The sequence below is a fragment of the Nerophis ophidion genome, linkage group LG03 (assembly GCF_033978795.1).
Source record: "Nerophis ophidion isolate RoL-2023_Sa linkage group LG03, RoL_Noph_v1.0, whole genome shotgun sequence".
Taxonomy (NCBI): Eukaryota; Metazoa; Chordata; class Actinopteri; order Syngnathiformes; family Syngnathidae; genus Nerophis; species Nerophis ophidion.
In genome coordinates this window covers 57309727-57336445 of record NC_084613.1, presented here as the reverse complement: position 1 = coordinate 57336445, position 26719 = coordinate 57309727, and the positions used below count along the sequence as shown (strand labels likewise).

General features: G+C 38.5%; 1 protein-coding gene across 1 annotated transcript in view; it reads left to right on the top strand.

Moving 5' to 3' along the window:
* LOC133549853 (nucleolar protein 10-like) overlaps positions 1 to 26407 on the top strand; it is a 28704-nt gene extending 2297 nt beyond the window's left edge. The window contains exons 4-21 of the mRNA XM_061895696.1: positions 3704 to 3781; positions 3867 to 3904; positions 4112 to 4248; positions 4366 to 4431; positions 4507 to 4567; positions 6306 to 6391; positions 6659 to 6737; positions 6953 to 7102; positions 7242 to 7308; positions 10820 to 10872; positions 12429 to 12555; positions 13428 to 13507; positions 13824 to 13922; positions 17228 to 17320; positions 17407 to 17580; positions 17671 to 17975; positions 18128 to 18227; positions 18459 to 26407. Of these exons, the coding sequence (XP_061751680.1) occupies positions 3704 to 3781; positions 3867 to 3904; positions 4112 to 4248; positions 4366 to 4431; positions 4507 to 4567; positions 6306 to 6391; positions 6659 to 6737; positions 6953 to 7102; positions 7242 to 7308; positions 10820 to 10872; positions 12429 to 12555; positions 13428 to 13507; positions 13824 to 13922; positions 17228 to 17320; positions 17407 to 17580; positions 17671 to 17975; positions 18128 to 18227; positions 18459 to 18596 (1931 nt within the window). The 3' untranslated portion in view covers positions 18597 to 26407. The remainder of the gene's footprint in view (positions 1 to 3703; positions 3782 to 3866; positions 3905 to 4111; positions 4249 to 4365; positions 4432 to 4506; positions 4568 to 6305; positions 6392 to 6658; positions 6738 to 6952; positions 7103 to 7241; positions 7309 to 10819; positions 10873 to 12428; positions 12556 to 13427; positions 13508 to 13823; positions 13923 to 17227; positions 17321 to 17406; positions 17581 to 17670; positions 17976 to 18127; positions 18228 to 18458) is intronic.
* The last annotated feature ends 312 nt before the right edge of the window (positions 26408 to 26719 follow it).

Below are 26719 nucleotides of genomic sequence, written 5' to 3'. Positions count from 1 at the left end.
GGAGGTGGGAGGAAGCCGCCGGGGTATCCAGAGGGAACCCACACAGTCACAGGGAGACCATGCAAACACAGGACATTCTCGCTGTCAGGCACAGGCACTAACCAATGCTCCACCGTGCCACACTATATTGGATAGATGAGTGTAAAAGTGACTTAAAGGTGTTATTTCATACTTAGAGGGCTCTCATACTGTAAATATCCAGTAGTTATCCTCCTTTCATGGCATCTTCCGGGTCCTGTTTTTAGTTTTTTGCTATTGCAGCGATCAAGTCGCTTAACTAGCCTCCATCCACGTGACATGCTCCATAATTCAACATATCTGTTTACACAAAGTTAATATTTTGGCAGAAATGTCTTCTCCGTCGTTTAAGTGCTTCCAGCTCTTTCGCGTTGTCAATTTGATCAAATCAAATACATTGCAAGTTGCCACGCTCCTGTCATGAATGCGCGTTCACCCGAGTGATGCTGAGGTTTGAGTCAAACGGACACGATTGCTGGCAACAATACGACTGAGGATAATTTTTTCATTGAGAGCAAAATCCGTGGAAAAACGGGATCAGTAAAACGCTAACAAAGGAGGAAGAAATTCGTTATTTTCCGGTAAAAAAGGGAACTTTGACATTTATGCTTCACAGACACACACTTCTCATATTGGAGTTTGTGTCACGTGAATGTGGCTCCTACCCCGCCACACTGTGTGTGGAGGAGGCATGACAGCACCCAGTGCAGACAGAATGAGCATAGAGACTTCTTCGTTAAACATTTAGGATTACATATATCGGTATGGCGGTATTGTCTCAAATACATACCTCTATCTAAAATATACCGGTATAATTCCTATTACTGGTATACCGCCCAGCCCTAAGGAGACTTATTATATAAGTAAAGAAGAGTGGACAGCCGTTTACACATTTTCATGCTTTCTGTGACATCAAGGAAAAAATTATATCAGTGAGCTTTAAAAATGCCTCACCTATAAGCTACGTGAAGGAGCCTGGAATTGTTTTTGTTTAAATGTTTGCAATATTTCAGGGTTCCTCACAAGGAAACCTTACAATGTATTCAATTCATAAACTGCGTAGTAGTTGAGTACTAATTGAGTAGATGGCAACTTATTGAGTAGTAATTGAGTAGATGGCAACTTATTGAGATGTAGAGAAATCCAGTATTTTTTTTAATACATTTTCCCTAGATTTCCAATGTTTTGAAATGCAAATCTTAATGCTTTTCTGACCCACAGCATTCAAATTTACACTAACCATAAATAAACTTCTGACATGTCTTATGTTTACAAACCCCGTTTTTCTTATGAGTTGGGAAATTGTTAGATGTAAATATAAACAGAATACAATGATTTGCAAATCCTTTTCAACTCATATTCAGTTTAATGCACTACAAAGACAAGATATTTGATGTTCAAACTCATAAACTTAATTTTTTTTTGCAAATATTAATTAACTTAGAATTTCATGGCTGCAACACGTGCCAAAGTAGTTGGGAAAGGACATGTTCACCACTGTGTTACATCAGCTTTTCTTTTAACAACACTCAATAAACGTTTGGGAACTGAGGAAACTAATAGTTGAAGCTTTGAAAGTGGAATTCTTTCTCATTCTTGTTTTAGTCGTTCAACAGTCCGCGGTCTCCGCTGTCGTATTTTATGCTTGTTAATGCGCCACACATTTTCGATGGGAGACAGGTCTGGACTGCAGGCGGGCCAGGAAGTACCCGCACTCTTTTACTACGTAACCACGCTGTTGTAACACGTGGCTTGGCATTGTCTTGCTGAAATAAGCAGGGGCGTCCATGATAACGTTGCTTGGATGACAACATATGTTGCTCCAAAACCTGTGTAGACCATTCAGCATTAATGGTGCCTTCACAGATGTGTAAATTACCCATGCCTTGGGCACTAATACACCCCCATACCATCACAGATGCTACCTTTTGAACTTTGCGCCTATAACAATCCGGATGGTTATTTTCCTCTTTGTTCCGGAGGACACCACGTCCACAGTTTCCAAGTATAATATGATATGTGGACTCGTCAGACCACAGAACACTTTTCCACTTTGCGTCAGTCCATCTTAGATAAGTTCGGGCCCAGCGAAGACAGCGGCGTTCCATGGTGTTGTTGATAAATGGGTTTTGCTTTGCATAGCAGAGTTTTAACTTGCACTTGCAGATGTAGCTACCAACTGTAGTTACTGACAGTGGTTTTATGAAGTGTTCCTGAGCCCACGTGGTGATATCCTTTACACAGTGATGTCGGTTTTTGATGCTGTACCGCCTGAGGGATCAAAGGTCTATAATATCATCGCTTATGTGCAGTGATTTCTCCAGATTCTCTGAACCTTTTGATGATTTTACGGACCGTAGATGGTAAAATCCCTAAATTCCTTGCAATAGCTCGTTAAGAAATGTTGTTCTAAAACTGTTCGACAATTTGCTTACAAATTGGTGACCCTCGCCCCATCCTTGTTTGTGAATTACTTAGCATTTCATGGAAGCTGCTTTTATACCCAATCATGGCACCCACCTGTTCTCAATTAGCCTGCACACCTGTGGGATGTTCAAATTAAGTGTTTGATGAGCTTTTCTCAACTTTACCAGTATTTATTGCCACCTTTGCCAACTTCTTTGTCACGTGTTGCTGGCATAAAATTCTAAAGTTAATGATTATTTGCAACAACAAAAAAATGTTTATCAGTTTGAACACTAAATATGTTGTCTTTGTAGCATATTCAACTGATTATGGGTTGAAAATGATTTGCAAACCATTGTATTCTGTTTATATTTACATCTAACCCAATTTCCCAACTCATATGGAAACGGGGTTTGTATTTTGAGTATTTAACATTATTTGTTAGATATAATTCATCCTGTCACAAGTATTTAATGTGGCCAACATCAGTCTCATGACAGTATGAGACCTCCTTTTTGCCGTGGCTACATGTTATCAATGTAGTGTTAATGCTCAGTCAAGCACAATAGGGCGAGACAACTTGCAGGTATACAGAGCCAGTAACGTTAGAGATTAAAATTAATATCACTCACCAAATGTGCTTATAATAAATTAATCACAATTAGGTGACAATGTGACAACTTTTATTTTGTTATTCAATGATCCATTAAAACAAGAAAATGTTCTTCATTTCTATCTTATTGATGATATTTACCAGGCTGGAGACAGGCAGAGATGTGGGATACATAAACTTGTCCCACTAGAAGCTTTTAACATAGCTCATCATGTCCACTGAAATATTCACACACATACATGCACACATTCATATTTAGTTGGATTATAGAAATGTAAGGGGTTAGTTAAAAAATACCTCTTAAAGATTTCAAATGGGCCTTTGGTGGAGAACGAAGATCTGTTTTGAAACTTCTCTGACCCGCAGCATTAGATACATGTAATAACGGTGTTTATGAAATCCCCTGATTTTTGGGGTGTTATATTAACCACAACATTAGTGCTGCATAAAACATGTTGCTACTTGACTGAAGTTTCCTAAAAAATAATGTTTAAAAAAAAAGTACTAAAACTACTTAAAGCCTTGTCCACATGTTTACTAACATATACTAATCATGTTTAAAAAACATTTATTGCAAATTAATATGTGTTACAAATATCATTTATCGGCCTCCTTGACTTGAACAAATCATATCGGTCAATTTTTAATCTGTATGTATCATTTCAGGCACGTACAAGCCCAGGTTTCGATGTTATGACACCTACCAGCTGTCACTGAAGTTTGAACGTTGCCTGGATTCAGACAGTAAATGCTAACTTTTTGTCTTGTTGCATGTCCATATCATTCACGTAATTATATTTTGATGAATTCTATTTTCCTCCCTTAAAAGTTGTGGCCTTCGACATATTGTCTGATGACTATTCAAAGGTAATTAAAAATGTATTGTTTCTGACTACTTACTCAAGTGAATATTTGTGTTGTGAATTGTTTGCCATAGTGTCATGTTTTTTTTAATTAAATATTTTTTTATTTTCTATTTAAGGAAGCAATGTAAACTATCTCATAAATGCTCACGTTACAATACATTTATTTATTCATTCTTTTATTTAACTTCAATTCTGAATGTGTCCTCAGCTTGTGTTCCTACTCTCTGATCGATATGTGGAGTTTCATTCCCAGTATGGTTACTACTACAAAACCAGAATTCCAAAGTTTGGACGGGACTTTTCTTACCATTACCCCTCGTGTGATCTTTATTTTGTGGGATCTAGGTGAGGGCATTTTACATTTTGAGACATTAATCCCTTTTAATTTGACATGTTTTATAGGACATATCTTATATTTTCTGTAAGAATGGATTAGTTGTATGTTGGTTTTTTTCCCCCCAGTTCAGAGATCTACAGACTGAATCTTGAACAGGGTCGTTTCCTCAACTCATTTCAGACAGATGCAATGTGAGTGTTTTCCACATTAATTGCCAAGGATCTTTTCTCTGTCTCACTGTTTTTCCTTCTTGTCTTCTCCACCAGAGAGCACAATGTGTGCGACATTAACCCTGTCCATCATTTGTTTGCCAGTGGAACCTCTGAGGTACTTTATCATATAGTGCTGTATCTAAAACAAGGCAGTGAGTGGTCACTTGTAGACACAAGTACACGCATGGTAGTAGTTGCTCACTGCATAAAAATCTAAATTTAAAAAGTCAAATTTAAACCACTTTCTTGTACCAAAATAATTACTTTCTGTAACGATGACAAAAGTTATGCTTAGCTTTGTTAAAATGTATTTTTTGCAACATATTTGAGCTAGTTGACCAGTTACACAGTTGACCTGCACGTAGTCTCCACCCAGAGATTTAAAGAAATGTTTTGACCATTCTACCATTACCAGTCATATAGTGACTCAACATATGCAATTTTCTGATAATGCAGTAAATCCCATGTCATTTATTGCATGGGGTTCACGTGTCAAACAGCAGTTTTCAATACCACCACTGACCTCATCCAATAGGGGAACATTTGTTCTGCCAATGTATCCCCAGATTATGAGTGTTATGTTTGAAAATGCTGTAAAAATGGCTTTATTTTTCCAGTTTTCAAAAAAAATTATTGAGCAGTGGCTTTGATTCTTGAACTGAGCTTTTCAAACTTTCCAGGTATTACAAAAGTTAAATGTGTAAAAGTATTAGGCCCACATTAGATTTGTTGTTGAGCAATGTTACAGAATATTATGTAAGACCTTCCTGTGCCCAGACTGAACTGCTAACACAACACATTCACTTTGGCGAATTCTGGGGGTGGACGGTTATATTTTGTGTGAATGCTTTTTATCAATCACACAAAATGGTATTCTAATTATTATTCCACCCTATTTTCTGTCCACCGCCATCTCCCACTTTTTTTAACCAATTTAAAGCCATTCTACTTTTTAAATGTTCACCCCTGGCCTTGTCAATAAGTCCATTAACCTACGACAAATGAAAATTAAGTTGGTGTGTTTTCCAACGACGATAGATATGCATGTCCATGTTTAGGTGGCATTCACACTTTTTTTTTATCGCTTTCAATATTTAGGTGCAACTTTGTTTGTCAATACTTTATTTAGCCATTTTATTTATTATTTTGGTTGTGTATATCAATAGTTATTTGGTCTTGTAAAAATAACGCCAATAATATTGTTTATTGGCAATAATTTAAGGGTCAATATATCTATAAGCAAAGTGTATATTTATATATTATTATTATTGTTATCAGCCCAGGCCTAGTTTATCAACATCTGCCTCAAGCAACTCAAGGAACAATGAAATATAATGTCAGTTACTTTTTCTAAATAACTAATTATTCTTCCAATGAGGTAACTGAGTTACTAACTCAATTATTTATTTATTTTTTATCTATATTATATTTTATTTTTTATTATTTGTGTAGAAAATTTGTAACAAATTAATTACTTCAAGATAATATGACCAACACGAGTAGATAATATTAGTCAATTATCCTTGATATCCTTTTTTTAGCAACTTTTGCAAGTTTAAACCTCAGTCATATACAGTATGTTTCTTACTTGATTCGCACATGTCTTGTAAACATTCTAACTTTTTTTGGCTAATTTCGATGTTTGTATAATGATGCATGCATGCTGGCTTTTTGAACACATTTTTCAGGTATACACCTACGGAGTCTTATATTTGATACTTGACACATGCCAATTGTTTGTAGCTCATTTCAGTTCTCTCTTAAATTGCTTTTTGTAGTTGTTGGAATTAAAATTAGCTTTGGAATTTGGTCTTAAATTTTCCTGCATTTTACTGTTTATTCCTGTCTTATAGGGAAGGGTGGAATGCTGGGACCCTCGTGTCAGGAAACGAGTGGGTCTTCTCGATTGTGCCCTAAGCAGCCTCAGAGAAGGAATGCAGTATGTAACAACCTGTCACATAAATATGACAAATTATTTCTGTTGACCTCAACTTTTCTTGTGCATTGAAAGCTGGCACTGTCAAAAAAAAACGACTGACACGCCATGTGTCATTCTGCTTCTCTGTAGGAGCCTCACAGATATTTTAGAAGCAGTAGTAGCTTACTGACAATCCATTGTTTACAGATAACTTTTATGCCTTTCAAGTATATTAAAATGTACCTTTCTGCAAATAATGTGATACTTTGTTTATGTTCTTGTTTCCAGAATTCTCAGTTTGCCCTCTATAACTGCACTGAAGTTTAACGGCCCTCTCTCCATAGCAGTGGGGACCAGTACTGGACAGGTGAGCCTTATGTACTGAAGAGACACTATAGTAGAATATTTGGGAAAAGGAAGTTATATTTTGAATATAGCATATCTTTGAATGTACTCGCACAAGCAAGTTGGTGTCCTCTGGAGTGATGGTAGCCTGTTGGTTGTGTATGTATGTGTGTGTGTGCGTGCGTGCGCAGGCATGTATATATGTACTGTATATGTCCCTTGATTTTCTGACTAAAGGTGCTGTTGTATGACCTGCGATCCAACCAACCGCTGCTCGTGAAAGACCACTTCTACAACCTCCCAATTAAATCGCTCAATTTCCACAACGAGATGGACCTGGTTGTGTCAGCGGACGCCAAAATAATAAAAATGTGGAACAAAGACAATGTAAGAAGTTCCAGATGTTAGTGTTATATTATATACCCTCTGGTCATAACTTTTAATACACATTCTCTCAAGACTCATACTCCATGAAACAGATTAATGCTCTTTGTATGACATGCTCTTCTTCCACGACTCACCACAGGGCAAAGTGTTCTCTTCCATCCAGACTGAAAGCAACATTAATGATGTGTGCATATATCCCAACTCAGGTGAGAACAATGTATTACCACTGTTGTTTGAATATAGGCCTCACAATAAACATTTAATGGTAATGTATGTCAAAAGTAAGTAGAGTAGAAAATGACAAAATGAGTTTATATACTGAGCAAATTATTTCTATGTATAAATATGAACACATTCAACAAAGAAATTACAAAGCAGTACCTTGTTTCCACTTGGTTTAACAGACTAAGTCTGTTTTTGTGCCGCAAATAAGTTATTAGAAGATAGAAGAGCCAATTGTTTTAATATTATCTAACATAAAGAGAGCTTTAGACGCAATCCATCTAACAAAGTTTTATAATAAAGGATGACACAGCACTAAAATATTTAAACACAAAAGTGGTGTTCAAAGAAATTACTGCATAAAAGCAGTCAGCCAAACATTTGGATTAGTATTCTGACAATTAACTCTTGTAAAATCATGTTATGTGGTTTTGATATGAACAAGAACTAATGAGAACATTAAACCCATGGTCTGACTCTAAAACGAGATCGTGAGGAAGTGTTAATTAATGATCCAGCTCATAATAAAGCATGAAAGGAGATTTTTTTTAAATAAGTGAATGCTTTTGTAAATACATAAAACCACAGGAGAACCTATAAGTATGGGAAATTATGTTTTTTTTTTCTTAAGCGACATTTGCACTTATTTTGTTACATTAAGTAATTCATATTTTGAAAAGAGAAACTGGAAATTGTGATGTATCATGTTGTAATTGTAGTGCATGTTCAAAAAAGACTTAAACCATAAACCATATTTTTAACAAACAAGCAAACGTTGCTGTCCACCTTTGGGTGGCGCCAGTTGATCTTGGCTTGAAGGTTAGTAGGTTTATACTGGCTACAAAGGTGACCATAATCTTTAGTTTTAAAGCTATCCATATATTAAAACAATTCTCATTCTTGAATATATTGTTGTGTCACTTGGCCCATTTAGCTTGAGAAAATACTTTTTTCATTCTTAATTGCAATGATTTTCTCTTTTTATGCATTTGAAATTGTGAATACATGCTAGCAATAGGTGCATAACACTGCAAGTAATTGCATTCGATCCATTCCACATATACAGTGCATCCGAAAAGTACTCACAGCACTTCACTTTTTCCCCATTTTATGTTACGGCCTTATTCCAAAATGAAATGAATTCATTTTTGTCCTCAACATTCTACACATAATACCCCATAATGACAATGCAAAAACGTTTTTAGGAGCTTTTTGCAAATGTATTACAAATGAAGAACTAAGAAAAAAAAATATATATAAATGTGTGTGTGTGTGTGTGTGTGTGTGTGTGTGTGTGTGTGTGTGTGTGTGTGTGTGTGTGTGTGTGTGTGTGTGTGTGTGTGTGTGTGTGTGTATGAGGGCTCCAACTAACGATTAATTTGATAATCGATTAATCTGTCGCTTATTGCTTCGATTAATCGATTAATAATCGGATAAAAGAGACGAACTACATTTCTGTCCTATCCAATACTTTATTTTAAAAAACAGCATACTTAGACTTAGACAAACTTTAATGATCCACAAGGGAAATTGTTCTGGCACCATGTCCTTTCGACTTGCCAAATAAAACAAGGCAAGTGTTACAAAAATGTTTTTTTTTTATAAAGTGCACCATTGTCCTGTACAATAGCAATAATTTTGCTTAGGGGAATTTCAAACCTGGCTACTACATTTTCCAACTATTCTGCGATGTTGGATGCTGAATGTCTTTCCTCTAGTGGCATGGTCGTAAGGCAGATTGACTTCATGTTCCATTTGTCTCCAATGTAGTGGCATGTATTGCCAAGGTAGGCTACACTTGTCCACACATCAGTAGTGAGAGCAATTTTGCTCTGGGTGGCTTTTATGTCAGTCTACAACTGCATGGAATGTCCGCTCGTACTTCCTCTCCATCAGTTTGGTAAAATGGTTCCTCGAGGGAAGAGTGTAACCAGGGTTGAGGACGTAAATCATTTGTCTAAAACCTTCATCCTCCACCATTAATAGTTGCCTCATGTCAGTTAGCAACATATTCAGGATAGCATCAGTCAATGCAGCCGCTTGCTGTGGTGTGCACACCTTCCTTTGTACCAAATCTCTAATGCTGCCTTGTTTCTTTCTGAAATGAGAGAAACCATATTACGAATGTACATAGTAGCATCATTTACATGTAACTCAATACATACCCAGTTGATTTAATTAATAATTTCTGACGTAAAAGACAAATACGCCACCACAGTAAAAAAAAAAAAACTAAGTTAAATAAATGGACATTGGAGTTGCAGAATACACCAATAACAACACAGAAATGTAACTCATCACATCAAAACTGGATCAGATATAGTACACGTTTCTTTTCTGAATAATAAAGGATTCACTTTAGGCTACCTCTGAATAATAGCATGAAATATTCCAGCACCTTCATAACGTTTAGTTATACTAAAGCGTCACTCAAGACTAAATAGATTTATATAGCTTTATTGGGCCCGGCTACATTGATCCATTATCAAAGCAACCTGAAATATTTCTGTCTGTTACATTTATACGTGCGTTTTCTCTCTGAAAACGGAGTCAAATGTGCCGGAGACACATTATCAGCCCCGCGTTGCAACAAAGACATAACGTTAAAGTTACTCACAAAAAATGCTGAACTTATGAATGAATGCCTGTTGCGACTCAAAACAACATAGAAAATGAAGTCACCGCACTATCCAAACAGTTCCTAACACTGAAAGTTAATACACAACAGTTGCTGCTGCGCTTCCAGAAAAAAATCTCCTCGTTAACAAAAGATTAAAAACACACAAAGATGGACACAACGGATCAATATACTCGGACTATGGACTTAAAAAAGTTACGTACCGTGAGTTCTCTTCATCCATGGCTCCAACATGCTTCCTGTACAGTTGCTGCTGAAGCAATGTTGTCCTCCGTGCCATGCGAGGTCCATGCTGCACGTTTTGCAGGAAATGTCTTCTTTGAAGTCTTTAAAGTAAAGTGTTCTGAGACTTAGGACAACTTATGTCGTACACTTTTCTCAATTGAAGCAATAACCTCGAGATGTTTCTCCGCTGAACTATCCGTACTGTTTGCCTCCACCATTTTTCGAACGTTTCCACAAAGGAGACAGTGTGGTCACGTGAGCTGCACATGGCACATCATTGGCTGGTTCACTGTTTTTATAATAACAATGACGCTAATACTTGGTTAATAAGCAGGTCACAACATGTAAATAGGGTATTGTTGGAAGTTTTTTTGTAGCGCTTTTTGTGATTGATTGATAGCTGGATAAAATAGTTTAATTCACGACATTGTTAGCCGCGTGGTATGATACATATACCGGTATTACACATTAGAATGCTGAAAAACAAAACAGATGTGTGTTCTTATCTTAAAATGGGATTATGAATCCTGGGTAAAATTACAAAAAAAAAAATTTAATGTACTGTTTTTACACTATTTTAGATGTATTTGTTTCTCATTACACTATTCTTTCTCCTTATGTCTGTTTGGCAGGTATGATGTTCACTGCCAATGAAGATCCAAAGATGAACACATTCTACATTCCGGTGAGTAAAGAAATAGTTTTTCCTACAACCCACAGACAAATACTACCAAGCACATATCTCAGTACTTATCTTAATGGATGTTCTCACAGTTATTGGTGCAATAAAAGTTCTGGTTGGTGTGCACATTACAAAGTTGCCAAACACAGTTACTCACATAATTGCACCACGTGTGGGCACTTGTACTACTCTAGTGTACTAGCAACGAGACCAAAAAGAATGACAGGGGGGGAAAAAAAGCAGTCGTTTTTTTAGACTTTGTACTTGGAGCCTTTCATCAGCATTTCCAAGAGTGTAAGAGACACATCTGTCTATTCCAACTAAGTTAAATGTTATGACAGATCTCGATCCAATCCAATATGATGTCACGTCGTGGATTTGTGTTGATAGCATATGATATGTTCATTTTCTAAATTCTTATGACCATTTGTTGTATCCAACAACAAGATTTACAATATTAACAGGGATATCGGCAACATTAAATATGGCTTCTTTCAAATAATCCCTTTTTTAACTTGCATAGAAAACAAAAAAATAAGAGAATACTGGGCTTGTGCTAATAATACATTTTGTTGGGCAAAATATTGTCCCACAAATTATTCAGGATAAAAAAAAAATAATTTAAAAAAGGGATGATATCATTGTAGACGATAGATAAATTATATTATTGTCAGCATTATTGTGAGACCAAGTCGAGCACTATTGCAATCATAATATATAACAAAAAATAATGCAAGTATTGCTTTTCAGAGGCAATACATTTTAATTTGTCATTTTTTTTTCACCATTGCAATTCAAAGGTCAATAACTTTTAACTATCCTAAATAAGTAAACAAACAATCAAATACTTTTGAATCTCAATATCTGTTAGCAAAATGTGCACTTGAGTAGATGTTGTGCATTTTTACCCCAGTTGGAAAAACTAGGTCAGTGGTGGTAAATATCAAGTTGAATAATTTCCTGGCACACTAACGTGTTGGGAACCACTGCCTTGAATAATACAGAATAAAGTGTAGAACTTTATCAAAGATGAACAATCCTAGACAACTCTGGCACACTTTAAAGTTGAAGTTATGACCTGTCAGGGTCACTCCGGTCCTATAGGTGGCAGTGTTGTGCATTACAATTTGGCTGCCCAACTGATACTATATTTAAAAATAATTGACTTATTGGGTCATTCTTTGACATGTGTCCCTCAACACAGTTTAAAAAAATGTATATGTAGTATATGTTCAATCCTGCTGACAGAACACGTTGGTTTGGGTTAGAACATAATCAAACTCAATCAATATCGTTGATAGAAGTTCCTTTTTAGGACTGCAACTATACCAGATCCTTTCAGTGTTTCAACTATCTTATAAATGTATTAAGTGTACTGGTGTGGATTTACAGTGCACGTCAGTGTAATACCAGAACATTTATCGTCTACAATGATATCATCCCTTTTTTTAGATACTGATGAGTTTCCTAATCTTCATCTCACTAATGTTATACTTTGTCAAATTTTTGTTTTCTTCAGTCAGCGATTTAATCCGAAATTTGTGTTTTTCTGAGTTCAGGCTCTAGGCCCGGCACCTCGCTGGTGCTCCTTCCTTGACAGCCTCACCGAAGAGCTGGAAGAAAGCCCTGAGTGCACTGTGTATGACGACTACAAGTTTGTCACCCGCAAGGACCTGGAAACTTTGGGTAAGGCCTTGTTGCATTAATGTTTTTGTTTTTCTGCTGGGTAATACACATCTTATTTTGTTTTATTCTTACTGAGAAATATAAATGTATATTAAATCCCCACTTTTCACGGAGGTTTGGCTGTGGACACAACTAATTTATGGTAATCGAGCTGCTCACCCGCTCCCCCACAGCTGTGGTGCATTCAGGGCCGCAGAGCAAAGTGGGACATCTCAACGCTTAGTAAAAAAAGCATTAAAAATAAGCAATTGCAATAATTTGCAGTATCACAAATGCTGAATTGCAAACATGCTAAGTTCTACTGTTATTATTTCAATGCTTCTATAAAAATTAAAAACTGCACCTAACTTTCACCGCAACCTAACTTTGGATGCATGGGGGGAGGACTAAGGAGGGCTGGGTGTGGGCGTATCCCTGAGGAATGGTTGAATGAACATTGGAATGCAGTCTCAGCAGTAAAAAAGATCAAATGGCAAAGAGCAGAGAGGTGGTTGGCTGCTGTCGAATAACGGTTGGACACAGCAGCGGTAACGTGGCCTGTTACATAACTTTGAGTAGACCACGTCAATGGAAGATCCTTTGGGAGCATTTACACACTCACAGGCATTAAATACATACCGGTAGCTTCTTTACGAGTGAGTCATCTGAGGGTGGAGAGCACATATCGCTACATTCTTACAAAATGTAACGATATGCTTTTCATTGGATTGCAACAATATTAATATTATCCAATTTACCCTAAAACTGGTCACAAACACCTTGGAATTAAAGTTGGATATACAAATATTATATAATGTAGCTCATCAAAGCTTTATATGAATCACCACCCCCATCCTAAAGAACAATGTACATCACCTTGATTTTCTTTTAAGGTTTGTCTCATCTGGTTGGGTCGTCCCTACTGAGAGCGTACATGCATGGCTATTTCATGGACATCAGGCTCTACCATAAGGTGTGTTGTTTCATATTCCTTTAATATATGAAGAAAAAAAATATCTGTGCAATCGTTTATGTCATATTTATGAATCTTAAGGATTTATGACATCACTGACCAGCCACTTCATTAGAAATAATAAATTGCCTTCCTTGTGATATTTAGCTTATTTTATAAAACTTTAGAAAAAAATCATGCAACAGTAATGCAACATACACTTTGTGATTACAATTTTAGCAGCAGGTGAGTTTTCATGATCATAAGCAGTTTTATTTTAATTATAAACATGTAGCGTACAGGTGTTAAATTTAACACTTAGGCTTTTTGGTCTCAGGTCAAAAGCTTGGCAAATCCTTTTGCATTTGAGGAGTACCGCAAAGATAAGATCCGGCAAAAGATCGAGGAGACCAGGACTCAGAGAGTACAAGTTAAGGTAAGCCATTCTGACACCATAACATGACCCTGGCAGTTAGCATTAGAGCTGCACCATTTTGATGAACAGAATGTGCCAATTTTTTATTTAAAGAAGTATGCTGTTGTTTTGGCTTACTTAAAGCCACTGAAATTCTAGTAGTTGTCGATACAGGTTATTAAATCATGAACCGTAAGATGCTTCTTGTCTGAACTTTTAAAGTACAATAAATGACTTCTGCCGTGTAGAATATTATCTTCAAAATTTAGACCTAATTAAATAATCAAACTTAAAAGTTATTGTGGCCTTCATGTCAAGTTTGGTTTAAGAGTTTGATATTTATTCCTAAACACATATTGAAACTGTAAAAAATTGAGGGGCATTTAGATATTTTACCAAGTCAAATTGTCCCTGACGCAAACTATATGTGGCCTCCATAAGAAGTAGTATACTCTATTGACTACAGTGAGGTAGAATATTTTCTCTAAACAAACACTGTTTTCTAATAATAGTAATAATAAGTAAGATTCGTTTAGCATCTTTCAAGGAGCCCTCAACAATATTGCAGTTATAGATATATGTGTCTGTGAATGTATGTTGGGGATGTGATATTTACAGTAGAGTAGTATCACTACTTTGGTGAACAAGTGGCGTTTAAGGAGTCTTTAAAAAGATATCCAAGAAAGTAACATCACAGATTTTAATGTGGAGAGAGCTTCAAAGTGAGGAAGCTGTGATACTGAAAACTGTGTCACAAAGTCACTGCAGTTTGGTGTGCGAATATATGTAAACAGGTGGTGTATAGTTAGGAAACGATATTTTTCAGACTATATGTCGCAGTTTTGAGCGACTTATGTGTGAAATTATTAACACATTAACGTAAAATCCATCCATCCATCCATTTTCTACCGCTTATTCCCTTTCGGGGTCGCGGGCGGAAGATATCAAATAATATTATTTATCTCATTCGCGGAAGAGACGTATAAAATGTCAGCAATTGTCACACACACTTCAGCAATCATCACACACACGTCAACCAATAAGAATTTGGCGGGGTAGGGTCATGGCAGAAGTCATTGTGGGTCATGGAATGCTAACTGCTATATGTTATATGCTACTGCCGTAGCTATTAAAATGGATCATTTCATCGTTGGCGGTAACTTATAAAAACTGAGAAGAGCTGAACAAAAATGGCACCAAAAAGGAAGTCATGTACTGCAGATTACACAATGTCAAATCATATTATTTATCTCATTCGCGAAAGAGACGAAGAAAATGTCAGCAATCGTCACACACACGTCAGCAATCGTCACACACACGTCAAACAATAAGAATTCGGCGGGGAAGGGTCGTGGCAGAAGTGCATTGTGGGTCATGGAATGCTATATGCTATATGCTACTGCCGTAGCTATTAAAATGAATCATTTCATCGTTGGCGGTAATTTATATAAACTGAGAAGGGCTGAACAACAATTGGACCGAAAAGGAAATCATGTACTGCAGATTACATGCTTGACGTAGTGAAATATGCAGCAGAAAACGACAAGAGGAAGTGGCGCATACCTTTGGAGTTGGCAGAGTTGTTCAGAAGCGACATCGATGTAGAAGATTTTATCGGCTTTATCGATTTGGAGTGACAGATTGTTTGGTAAACGTATAGCATGTTCTATATGTTATAGTTATTTGAATGACTCTTACCATAATATGTTACGTTAACATACCAGGCATGTTCTCTGTTGGCTTTTTATGCATCATATAACGTACACTTATTCAGCCTGTTGTTCACTATTCTGTATTTATTTTAAATTGCCTTTCAAATGTCTATTCTTGGTGTTGGATTTTATCAAATAAATTTCCCCCAAAAAAGCGACTTATACTCCAGTACAACGTATATATGTTTTTTTCCTTCTTTATTATGCATTTTTGGCCGGTGCGACTTATAATCTGAAAAATACGGTACCTGGGTCGCTTTACCATTGGCTGTTGAGAGTGCAGTAGTATTGTTTTTGTGTTTTTTTATGATCTCAGTGGTCGTGGCTAGAGACGCCAGATATAGAGCAGGTTTAGTTTGCCACCTGATTTCGAGTAGCTTCCTATTAGTGGGTGAACAATCCGACGCTTGGTGAATTCTACTTCACAATGACAGGAAGAGCCGAGATCGAAGGATCAAAAAGCGACGTCACTATGAACGCTTGGCCGCCACTAGCCATTTATCCCTGTGTTAACTTTTCTGACACTTCCTGCTTGAAACCCAAAACAGACATACCTTTCCTTAATGACAAACTACCACATAATCACATAAAAACAATGACTGTATTGTTTGAGTGAAGATCTGCTTCATAAAGGCCAATTTAAATGTTGGCAGTCATATAATTGAAACACAAATAGTACACCCAGCTTTTCGTTTTGTCAAAGTACCTCTAGTAGTGATGAAGGAGAGGGGCTAATGCTAAGCAGTCAAGCAGTGAGAAATTTCTGTGGCCACTAGACTGTTATTTCATCCGACATGCATGTTTATATCACCAAGTACCAAAGTAGACAGAGACAAAAAGCAAGGTCAGGAGTTCAGATAGTTCACACAGGAAGGTAGATGACTATGACCTGGAGTAGGGCAGATTCTGCCAACTTGAAACCTGAAACAAGGCACCCCATAAAAGTAGCTTTGGGTGTTCGCACAAGAAATCGCAACTACGCACTTTTTTTAACATCTTAGTGCAAACCCAGCTTACTGCAATTATCCAACACGATCATACTTTATTTGTAGAGGACTTTAAACAATCACAATGTACCAAAGTGCTGTACAGAAAAAAATATAAAATACATATTTGTAAAAAGGCACAGATACTCCCAAAAGACAACATGGTACATGTAAAAATTCCTGAAATAAAATTAAAAGACATTAAAACATGTAGAAAAATATTAGCCAAAAGAAACCACAATAAACAGATACTACGGAATCAGTAAAAAATAAAATACAACATAAGTAAAAATAACATCAACAACTTAAAACTGTGCTACAAAACAATGAAAATGAGAAAATATTTTTAAAAACCGATTAACGTGCAAAGGCAGATCATTATGATGAAGACGGCATTAAAAAAAAGTCATCGCATAAAAAGGATGCATCTTTCTACATTAAAAAAAAGATGCCTGGGTTCTTTAACACTGATAGCTTTTTGGAACTATACCAATTTGTCAACAACTGCATAACTGCAAGTTAATGACTGAAACCAGGTGACTGTGTGCAATCAAGTTAATTAAGAGTGTGGACAGTATCATCTTTTTATTTTTCTAACAAACGCTACCCGTTTGTCTGCCCGAGTCAGACTCTGCCCAAAGTCAACAAGGAGTTGGCTCTCAAGTTGATGGAGGAGGGAGACGATGAAGTTGATCTGGCGTCCAGGAAAAAGAAGGGCAAGGTAAGAAGATGTAGAAGACAAAATGGACAACTTTAAAGTTTCAGATTGTGTATTGTTTTACTTAATTCAACTTGTTGAATTTGCAGGCCCTTCCCACCATTCTGGGCGACAACCGCTTCAAGGTGATGTTTGAAAATCCAGACTACCAGGTGGACGAGCAGAGTGAGGAGTTCCGCCTGCTTAATCCCATCGTCTCCAAAGTCAGCCAGAAGAGGAAGAAGAAGCTACACCTGCTAGCTAAACAAGATGCTGCTTCTCAGGTGATTCTGCACTACTTAATGAATACTTGAAAAGCAATGAGGCTCTCACATGCGGCAAAGAAGGACCAACATGTCTATAATTCCTTCCAGGAGGAAGAGGAAGAAGAGGAAGGTCGGGCTAGCTCTGAGGAAAGCTCAGATGACGACAAGAGCTGGGTGGAGGAAGTGAGGGAGCAACGTCGACTACTGCACGAAGAGGGGCGAGATAGGAGGCGGCAGGAGAGGAAGGTCGCTGACCGCAACACCATCCTGCTGGACAGCAAGCGCAGTGGAGGAGATGAAACCTCCATCACAGCTGAGAACATAAAAAACAATCAGCCTCAGTTCTATCAGATCAAAAGCGGGGAGGAGTTCCGCAGCTTTAAAGACGTGGCCCACAAGCAGAAACTACAGAAGTATGTCTTTAAAGCCAGTTGGGACTAATTCTAAGAATTTGTAGTTATTATTAACTGAAATTAGCTTTTCATATTATAATAGGCGAATAATGCATTTTCCAACAATTTCCTAAGCACCCAAAAAATGTTGTTTGTTTTTGTCTCGCCCTCAGGGCGTCCTTGGAGGAGCGTCTGAAATTAGAGCACTCTGAAACCAACAACTTGGCTGACACTTCAGTGGGCAGCAAGCAACTAACCTTTACTCTTAAAAAGGTAAACTGTGCATCATTGTCACCCAAAGTTTAGGAAAAGCCATGCTTAAAAATAGCAACCGTAAAAAACAGTAAACCACGGTGGAACATTGGCCCCAATAATTGCAATTTTGGTGGCTATAAAAAAACACATCCTGAGACTCATAAACTGGTCTTCTCTGACCCCCCGCCAAGTACATATGAAAACATTTAACAGAGCAAGATTGACCACATACACTTGTCTACTCTGCAGTCTGAGCAGCAGAAGAAGCAGCAACAGGCAGAGCGGGACCACCACGAGGAGAGAAAGAAGCTCCGCCGCTCAGCTGGACACCTGAGCAGCGCTCGAGGTAGGGGTCGTGCCGGCAGCAGAGGAAGAGGAAGGCACTAAGGAGGGGAAGCCCAGTCTACAAATGTCCCAAGTCAGTCACACCATTTAAGCACATATCTAAAATGGCAGAATGTTGTTTTTAAACCCAGGGAATTTGTAGAGGCTCTCTGCTTAAGATTGCCTATGTCGAGACTGTGTACATGCTTTGAAAAGTCTTTATCCAAAACACCTCTAGTACATTAAATGTACACTGTATATATTTTAGCTGTGATTAGACCTGCGGTTTACACTTTCACGCCATGAATAGGGTAAAAGATGTACCACTGTATGTTGTGATACCAACTCTTACTAAAATGTTTGATAAAACATGTCTCAGCTATGTTTTTATTGCCAAAGAGGTAAAATTCTAAAACCTTCTCTCCCTGTGAGAATATTCTTGCTTCTTCCCTATGCAAACTAAAGCTGCCATCCTTTGTTGCAGTTAAGCACCTACTTGCGTCAGCAGTGAAAGAAAGGGAGGGGGAGAAATGTGAGAGTTTTTTTTCCTTTTCCATGGCCAACAACTGCAGTTCTTAGAAATGGGACAGCCGAGGTGTCCTTCCCCCGCTTCTGCCGCATATTAGCTGGATGGCGCCAACCCCCTACTTTATCAACATTGTCCATTTTCAAAATGTGAGGGAGGGAGGTTTCATTTGAGTGTTCTTGTAGCCCCCAGTTTATGTCAGATAACAATGCTTTTGCATATTAGCATGTAAGCCATACAGGATGGATATATTTTGCAAAAGTACCATGCTATGCATTTGTCATTTGAACTATTACTTTTCTAAGCAAACAAAACCGACTGAAACGTAACTTCAACACAATTATCTTTTAGTAATACACTCAAGTGGAATTCTTTAGAAAGGAGATGAAAGTGAACTCATCCAACAGATATGATTATAACACATTTGAACAAAGCTGGCGTGTAGAAGGCGGCTCCAGTCTGAAGGAATCTGCTCCCGCATACCGCGACCACCACTTCCCTGAAGACAGCAGGAACTTCACTCGGGGACAGAAAATACCGTCGGTATGAATCTCCGCGCTACGTGCACCGTTCTCATGGATAGGCTGGCTCCGATAGAGGGCCGTGTCTGCCAGCAGAGTAATCTCGTAACTTTATATTTTGCGGACACATCTGCTAGCGTTTGCTGTAGCTAGCTAACTAACTCCGCTTATAGCAGTCCTAAGCGGCCTACAATCAACGGTGAACCGGTTGAGACCTATAATAGATTTATCCCTTTATCTAGTCCTACACCCCAGTCTACCGGTCACCACACCTTAATCATAGTGGACTCCGTCACCCGAAACATAAAGCTTAGGAAAAACAGCCACAATTAAGTGTATTCCTGGAGCCAGAACACCTGACATTGAAGCTAATCTTAGGGAGCTAACTCGCAACAGGCTAATCGCACCACTAGTTATGTGAACATAGTTGTACACGTTGGCTCCAATGACACTAAGATGAGACAGTCAGAGATTACAAATAGAAACTTAGCCAGGACTTGTGATCTCGCTAGAAAGATGTCCAGGCATCGAGTAATTGTCTCTGGCCCCCTGCCTGCGAGAGGCAGTAATGAGAGATATAGCAGTTTAGTCTCGCTTAACAAGTGGCTGGCTAGCTTCTGTGGCCAACAGGGACTAACGTTTATTGATAATTGGCCCTCTTTCTGGGACAAACCAGGCTTACTGATGAGAGACGGCCTTCACCCTAACCAGGAAGGCGCCATCATCCTGTCTAGAAACATAGATTTCTGTTTGAGTCACACTTGACTAACTTCACTAGAGCAAGCCCGGTCACAGGCAATTACAGAGTGTGCTAGTCCGGGTGAGGAGTCAGTTAAGCTAGAACTAGCCAGCGTCAGGCTGGAAAATCCCTGCACATAGCAATTATCTTTGAATAATACACAAGTCACATAATGTTTTTTCTGCAGTGACTGTGTAAGAAGTGGACATGCATTCTACTGATGTGGCAAAAATTATGATGTGTTCAGTGTATTGCAGCACCAAGCAAACAATCTGAAAATCTCCGTCATATCAATTCCTAGATATGGTCGAAATTATTTTAAGTGCACTACGCATAATAAACGCAACATTATTAATATTGCTACCAAGGATAATTTCAAGAAATACTCCTCAAAATAGCCCACTACCTATAATATGGGATTTTTAAACATAAGATCATTGTCTCCCAAAACGTTATTAGTTAATGAGGTCATTAGAGACAACAATCAAAGTGGCCGTGCGCAACCCTAGGGTCCCTGGTTCAAACCCCACCTAGTACCAACCTCGTCACGTCTGTTGTGTCCTGAGCAAGACACTTCACCCTTGCTCCTGATGGATTCTGGTTAGCGCCTTGCAGGGCAGCTCCCTCTATCAGTGTGTGAATGTGTGTGTGAATGGGTAAATGTGGAAGTAGTGTCAAAGCGCTTTGAGTACCTAGAAGGTAGAAAAGCTGCATACAAGTACAACACATTTATTTATCATTGGTCTCAGTGAAACCTGGCTCAAACCAGATGATTTTTTTTTCCCTGAATGAGGCATCTCCTAATTATATGGATGGGCATATTGCCCATCCTCTTAAAATGGGTGGGGAAGTCGCACCAATATACAATGAAAACTTTAACCTTAACACTAACCGAAATAATAAATATAAATCGTTTATGTGCTTACTTTAAGGTCTGTCACACCGCTGCCTCTCTACCTGGCTGTTATCAACCGCCCCCCAGGGCACTATTCGAACTTTATCAGTGAATTCTCAAAGTTTGTTGCTGATCTAGTGACGCACGCCGACAATATAATCATAATGGGGGACTCTAATATCCATATGAAGTTAAAGTTAAAGTACCAATGATTGTCACATACACACTAAGTGTGGTGAAATTTGTCATCTGCATTTGACCCATCCCCTTGATCACCCCCTGGGAAGTGAGGGGAGCAGTGGGCAGCAACGGTGCCGTACCTGGGAATCGTTTATGGTGATTTAACCCCCAATTCCAACCCTTGATGCTGAGTGGCAAGCAGGGAGGCAATGGGTCCCATTTTTATAGTCTTTGGTATGATCCGGCCGGGGCTTGAACTAACAACCTACTGATCTCAGGGCGGACACTCTAACCACTAGGCCACTGAGTAGGTGTACCATCGGACTCTCCGTGCTTGAAGCTCCAGACTATAATTGATAGCTGTGGTCTTACACAGATAATAAATGAACCCACGTATCTCAACGGTAGTACGATAGACCTAGTGCTTGTCAGGGGTGTCACCATCTCCATAGTTATGATACTCCCGTATACTAAAGTAATGTCCGATCATTACCTTATTAAATTTTAAATTCTGACTCATTGTCAACAAGCAATAACTGCTTTGGCAGCCGCAACATTAATGCTGCCACAACGATGACTCTAACTGGCCTAACGCCTTCGGTAATGGCACCATTCCCAAATTATGTGAGCTCTATTGATAACCTCACTAACAACTTTAACGACGCCCTGCGCGAAACCATTGATAGTATAGCACCGCTAAAGCTAAAAATGGCCCCTAAAAGGCGTACCCCATGGATTACAGAAGAAACTAAAGCTCATAAATTATCATTTAGAAAGCTGGAATGCAAATGGCGCGTGACTAAACTTGAGGTTTTCAATTAAGCATGGAGTGATAGTTTAATAACTTCTAAATGCATGCGTAATTACCTTAGCTAGAGCTAAATATTACCCAATTCTCATCCACCTCAACAAAAACGCTCCTAAATATTGTTTTAGTACAGTAGCATTGCTAACCCAACAAGGGACTCCTCCCAGTAGCTCCCCTCACTCGGCAGATGACTTTATGAATTTCTTTAATAAGAAAATTTAACTCAACGCATCCCAGCTACAACTGGGTTCTATTAACACACATACAACTGTATATACGATGGATACTGCCATTCAAAATAGTCTCTCTTTTTGATGAAAATACGTTATGGGAATTGCTACGTAGTGTACTGTATTTTTCGGACTATAAGTCACAGTTTTTTTCATAGTTTGGCCGGGGGTGCTACTTATATTTAGGAGCGACTTATGTGTGAAATTATTAACACATTACCGTAAAATATCAAATAATATTATTTAGGTCATTCACGTAGGAGACTAGACGTATAAGATTTCATCGGATTTAGCGATTAGGAGTGACAGATTATTTGGTAAACGTATAGCGTGTTCTATATGTTATAGTTGTTAGAATGACTCTTAGCATAATATATTACGTTAACATACCAGGCACGTTCTCAGTTGGTTATTTATGCGTCATATAACGTACACTTATTCAGCCTGTTGTTCACTATTCTTTATTTATTTTAAATTGCCTTTCAAATCTCTATTCTTGGTGTTGGGTTTTATCAAATAAATTTCCCCCAAAAATGCGACTTATATATGTTTTTTTTTCTTTATTATGCATTTTCGGCAGGTGCAACTTATACTCCGGAGTGACTTATAGTCCGAAAAATACGGTAAATGTGATAAAACAAACAACATGTTTACTTGACCCACTTCCTGGGAAACTTATCAAGGAGCTTTTTGTATTATTAGGTCCATTAGTGCTAAATATTATAAACTTCTCACTTTTCTCTGGCACTGTTGCCTTAGCATTCAAAAAAGTGGTTATTCATCCTCTGCTCAAAAGACCTAACCTTGATCCTGACCTCATGGTAAACTACCGGCCGGTGTCCCACCTTCCATTAATTTCGAAAATCCTCGAAAAAATTGTTGCACAGCAGCTAAATGAACACTTAGCGTCTAACAATCTATGTGAAACCTTAAAATCCAGTCTCAGGGCAAATCACTCTACAGAGACAGCCCTCGCAAAAATGACTAATGATCTATTGCTAACGATGGATTCTGATGCATCATCAATGTTGCAGCTTCTCGATCTTAGCGCTGCTTTCGATACCGTCGATCAAAATATTTTATTAGAGCGTATCAAAACACGAATTGATATGTCAGACTTAGCCTTGTCTTGGTTAACTCTTATCTTACTGCTAGGTTGCAGTGCGTCTCCCATAACAATGTGACATCAGACTATGTTAAAGGGGAACATTATCACCAGACCTATGTAAGCGTCAATATATACCTTGATGGTGCAGAAAAAAGACCATATATTTTTTTAACCGATTTCCGAACTCTAAATGGGTGAATTTTGGCAGATTAAACATCTTTCTGTTTATCACTCATGTGGTGATGACGTCAGAACATGACGTCTCCGAGGTAATACAGCCGCCATTTTCATTTTCAACACATTACAAACACCGGGTCTCAGCTCTGTTATTTTCCGTTTTTTCGACTATTTTTTGGAACTTTGGAGACATCATGCCTCCTTGGTGTGTTGTCGGAAGGTGTAACAACACTAACAGGGAGGGATTCACGTTGCACCACTGGCCCGAAGATGCGAAAGTGTCTGCCGCCAGACCCCCATTGAATGTGCTGGAGTGTCTCCACATTTTACATGGCACAGAGATGTAAGGATAACCTACAGATGCATTTGCAACGATAAAGTCAACTAAATCACAAAGGTGAGTTTTGTTGATGTTGACTAATGTGTTAATAAGACATATTTGGTAGCGGCGTGACTGCCATCTAATCGATGCTAACATGCTATGCTAATCGATGCTAACATGCTATTTACCGGCGGTGCTCAAGCAGACATGGCACAAGGATGTATGGATAACCTGCAGATGCATTTGCAACTTTAAAGTCAACTAAATCACAAAGGTGAGTTTTGTTGATGTTGATTGCCAGCTAATCGTTGCTAACATGCTACACTAATCGATGCTAACATGCTATTTACCGGTGGTGCTAAAGCAGACATGGCACAGAGATGTTTCTTTCCACCCATATTTAATGCGAAAAAAACACTTACCAATCGACGGATTTAAGTTGCTCCAGTGTCAAGAGATGCGAAAGTCCTGATCTTTTGGTGCGCAGATTTTACCGGCGATGCTAACGCAGCTATTCGCCCATGCTATGGCTATAAATAGCGTCAATAGCTATTCGTTCAATAGCTTCAATTTCTTCTTCAATACTTTCATACTCCAACCATCCGTTTCAATACATGCGTAATCTGTTGAATCGCTTAAACCGCTGAAATCCGAGTCTGAATCCGAGCTAATGTCGCTATATCTTGCTGTGGTATCTGCCATTGTTTGTTTACATTGGCAGCACTGTATGACGTCACAGGGAAATGGATGGTCGCATCGCAAATAGCGAAAATCATGCACTTTAAAGCTTTTTTTAGAGCTATTCGGGGACCGGTAAAATTTTTAAAAACACTTCAAAAAATACAACAAGCCACTGGGAACTGATTTTTATTGTTTTAACCCTTTTGAAATCGTGATAATGTTCTCCTTTAAGATAACGTGTGGAGTTCTCCATTGTTCGGTTCTTAGCCCTGCACCCTTAAGGAACTACATGCTGCCGCTAGGCGACATCACACGCAAATACGGTGTTAACTTTCACTGTTATGCTGATGACACCCAAATATACATGCCCCTAAAGCTGACCAACACACCGGATTTTAGTCAGCTGGAGGCGTGTCTTAATGAAATTAAACAATGGATGTCCGCTAACTTTTTGCAACTCAACGCCAAAAAAACGGAAATGCTGATTATCGGTCCTGCTAGACACCGACCTCTACTTAATAATACAACTTTAACATTTGACAACCAAACAATTACACATGGCGACTCAGTAAAGAATCTGGGTATTATTTTCGACCCAACTCTCTCATTTGAGTCACACATTAAGAATGTTTTTAAAACGGCCTTTTTTCATCTCCGTAAAATCGCTAAAACGTGTTCCATTTTGTCCACTAGCGACGCTGAAATTATTATTCATGTGTTTGTTACGCCTCGTATTATTTTCGAGTCTCTCTATGTCTAGCATTAAAAGATTACAGTTGGTACAAAATGCGGCTGCTAGACTTTTGACAAGAACAAGAAAGTTTGATCATATTACGCCTATACTGGCTCACCTGCACTGGCTTCCTGTGCACTTAAGATGTGACTTTCAGGTTTTACTACTTACATACTACACGGTCTAGCTCCATCTTATCTTGCTGGTTGTATTGTACCATATGTCCCGTCAAGAAATCTGCGTTCAAAGAACTCCGGCTTATTAGTGATTCGCCGAGCCCAAAAAAGTCTCCGGACTATAGAGCATTTTCTATTCGGGCTCCAGTGCTTTGGAATGCCCTCCCGGTAACAGTTAGAGATGCTACCTCAGTAGAAGCATTTAAGTCCCATCTTAAAACTCATTTGTATACTCTAGCCTTTAAATAGACCCCCTTTTTAGACCAGTTGATCTGCCTTTTGTTTTCTTTTCTCCTCTGCCCCCTTCTTCCTTCTGCAGGGAAGGGGGGGAGGAGGGGGGGCACAGGTCCGGTGGCCATGGATGAAGTGCTGGCTGTCCAGAGTCAGGACCCGGGCTGGACCGCTCGCCTGTGCATCGGTTGGGGACATCGCTGCGCTGCTGACCCGTCTCCACTAGTTATGGTCTCCTGCTGGCCTCACTATGGACTGGAATCTCACTATTATGTTAGAGCCACTATGGACTGGACTTTCACAATATTTTGCTGGACCCACTCGATGTCCATTGCATCTGGTCTCCCCTAGAGGGGGGACGTCACCCACATCTACGGTCCTCTCCAAGGTTTCTCATAGTCAATCACATTGACATCCCACTGGGTTGTGATTTTTTACTTGCCCTTTTGTGGGCTCTGAACTGAGGCTGTAGTTATGGCTTTGCAGCCCTTTGAGACACTTGTCATTTAGGGCTATACAAATAAAAATTGATTGATTGATAACGTTATCTCAAAGTAATCAGCATTTATTCACCATTCCCACGCTAGAAAATGCAGAATGTGTTTTCCTAGTTAAAAAACAATGGGTGGTAAAGTTATCTAATTTTTTATTTTCGGAAATTGTTCTTTTCCTTTCACAGTGGTCCAATTTCACCATGACAAAAAGCATTCCACCGGAAGCAGATCAAGCAGCTTTGTCACAAACAATAAGGGGATGGGTGGGATTTCGACCCAAATTAGGATAGTGAGATACACTTTACAGCCAATAGTAATAATAGTAACAATCTCTGGTGCACTGAGTGTTTTCTTTTCTTAAATGT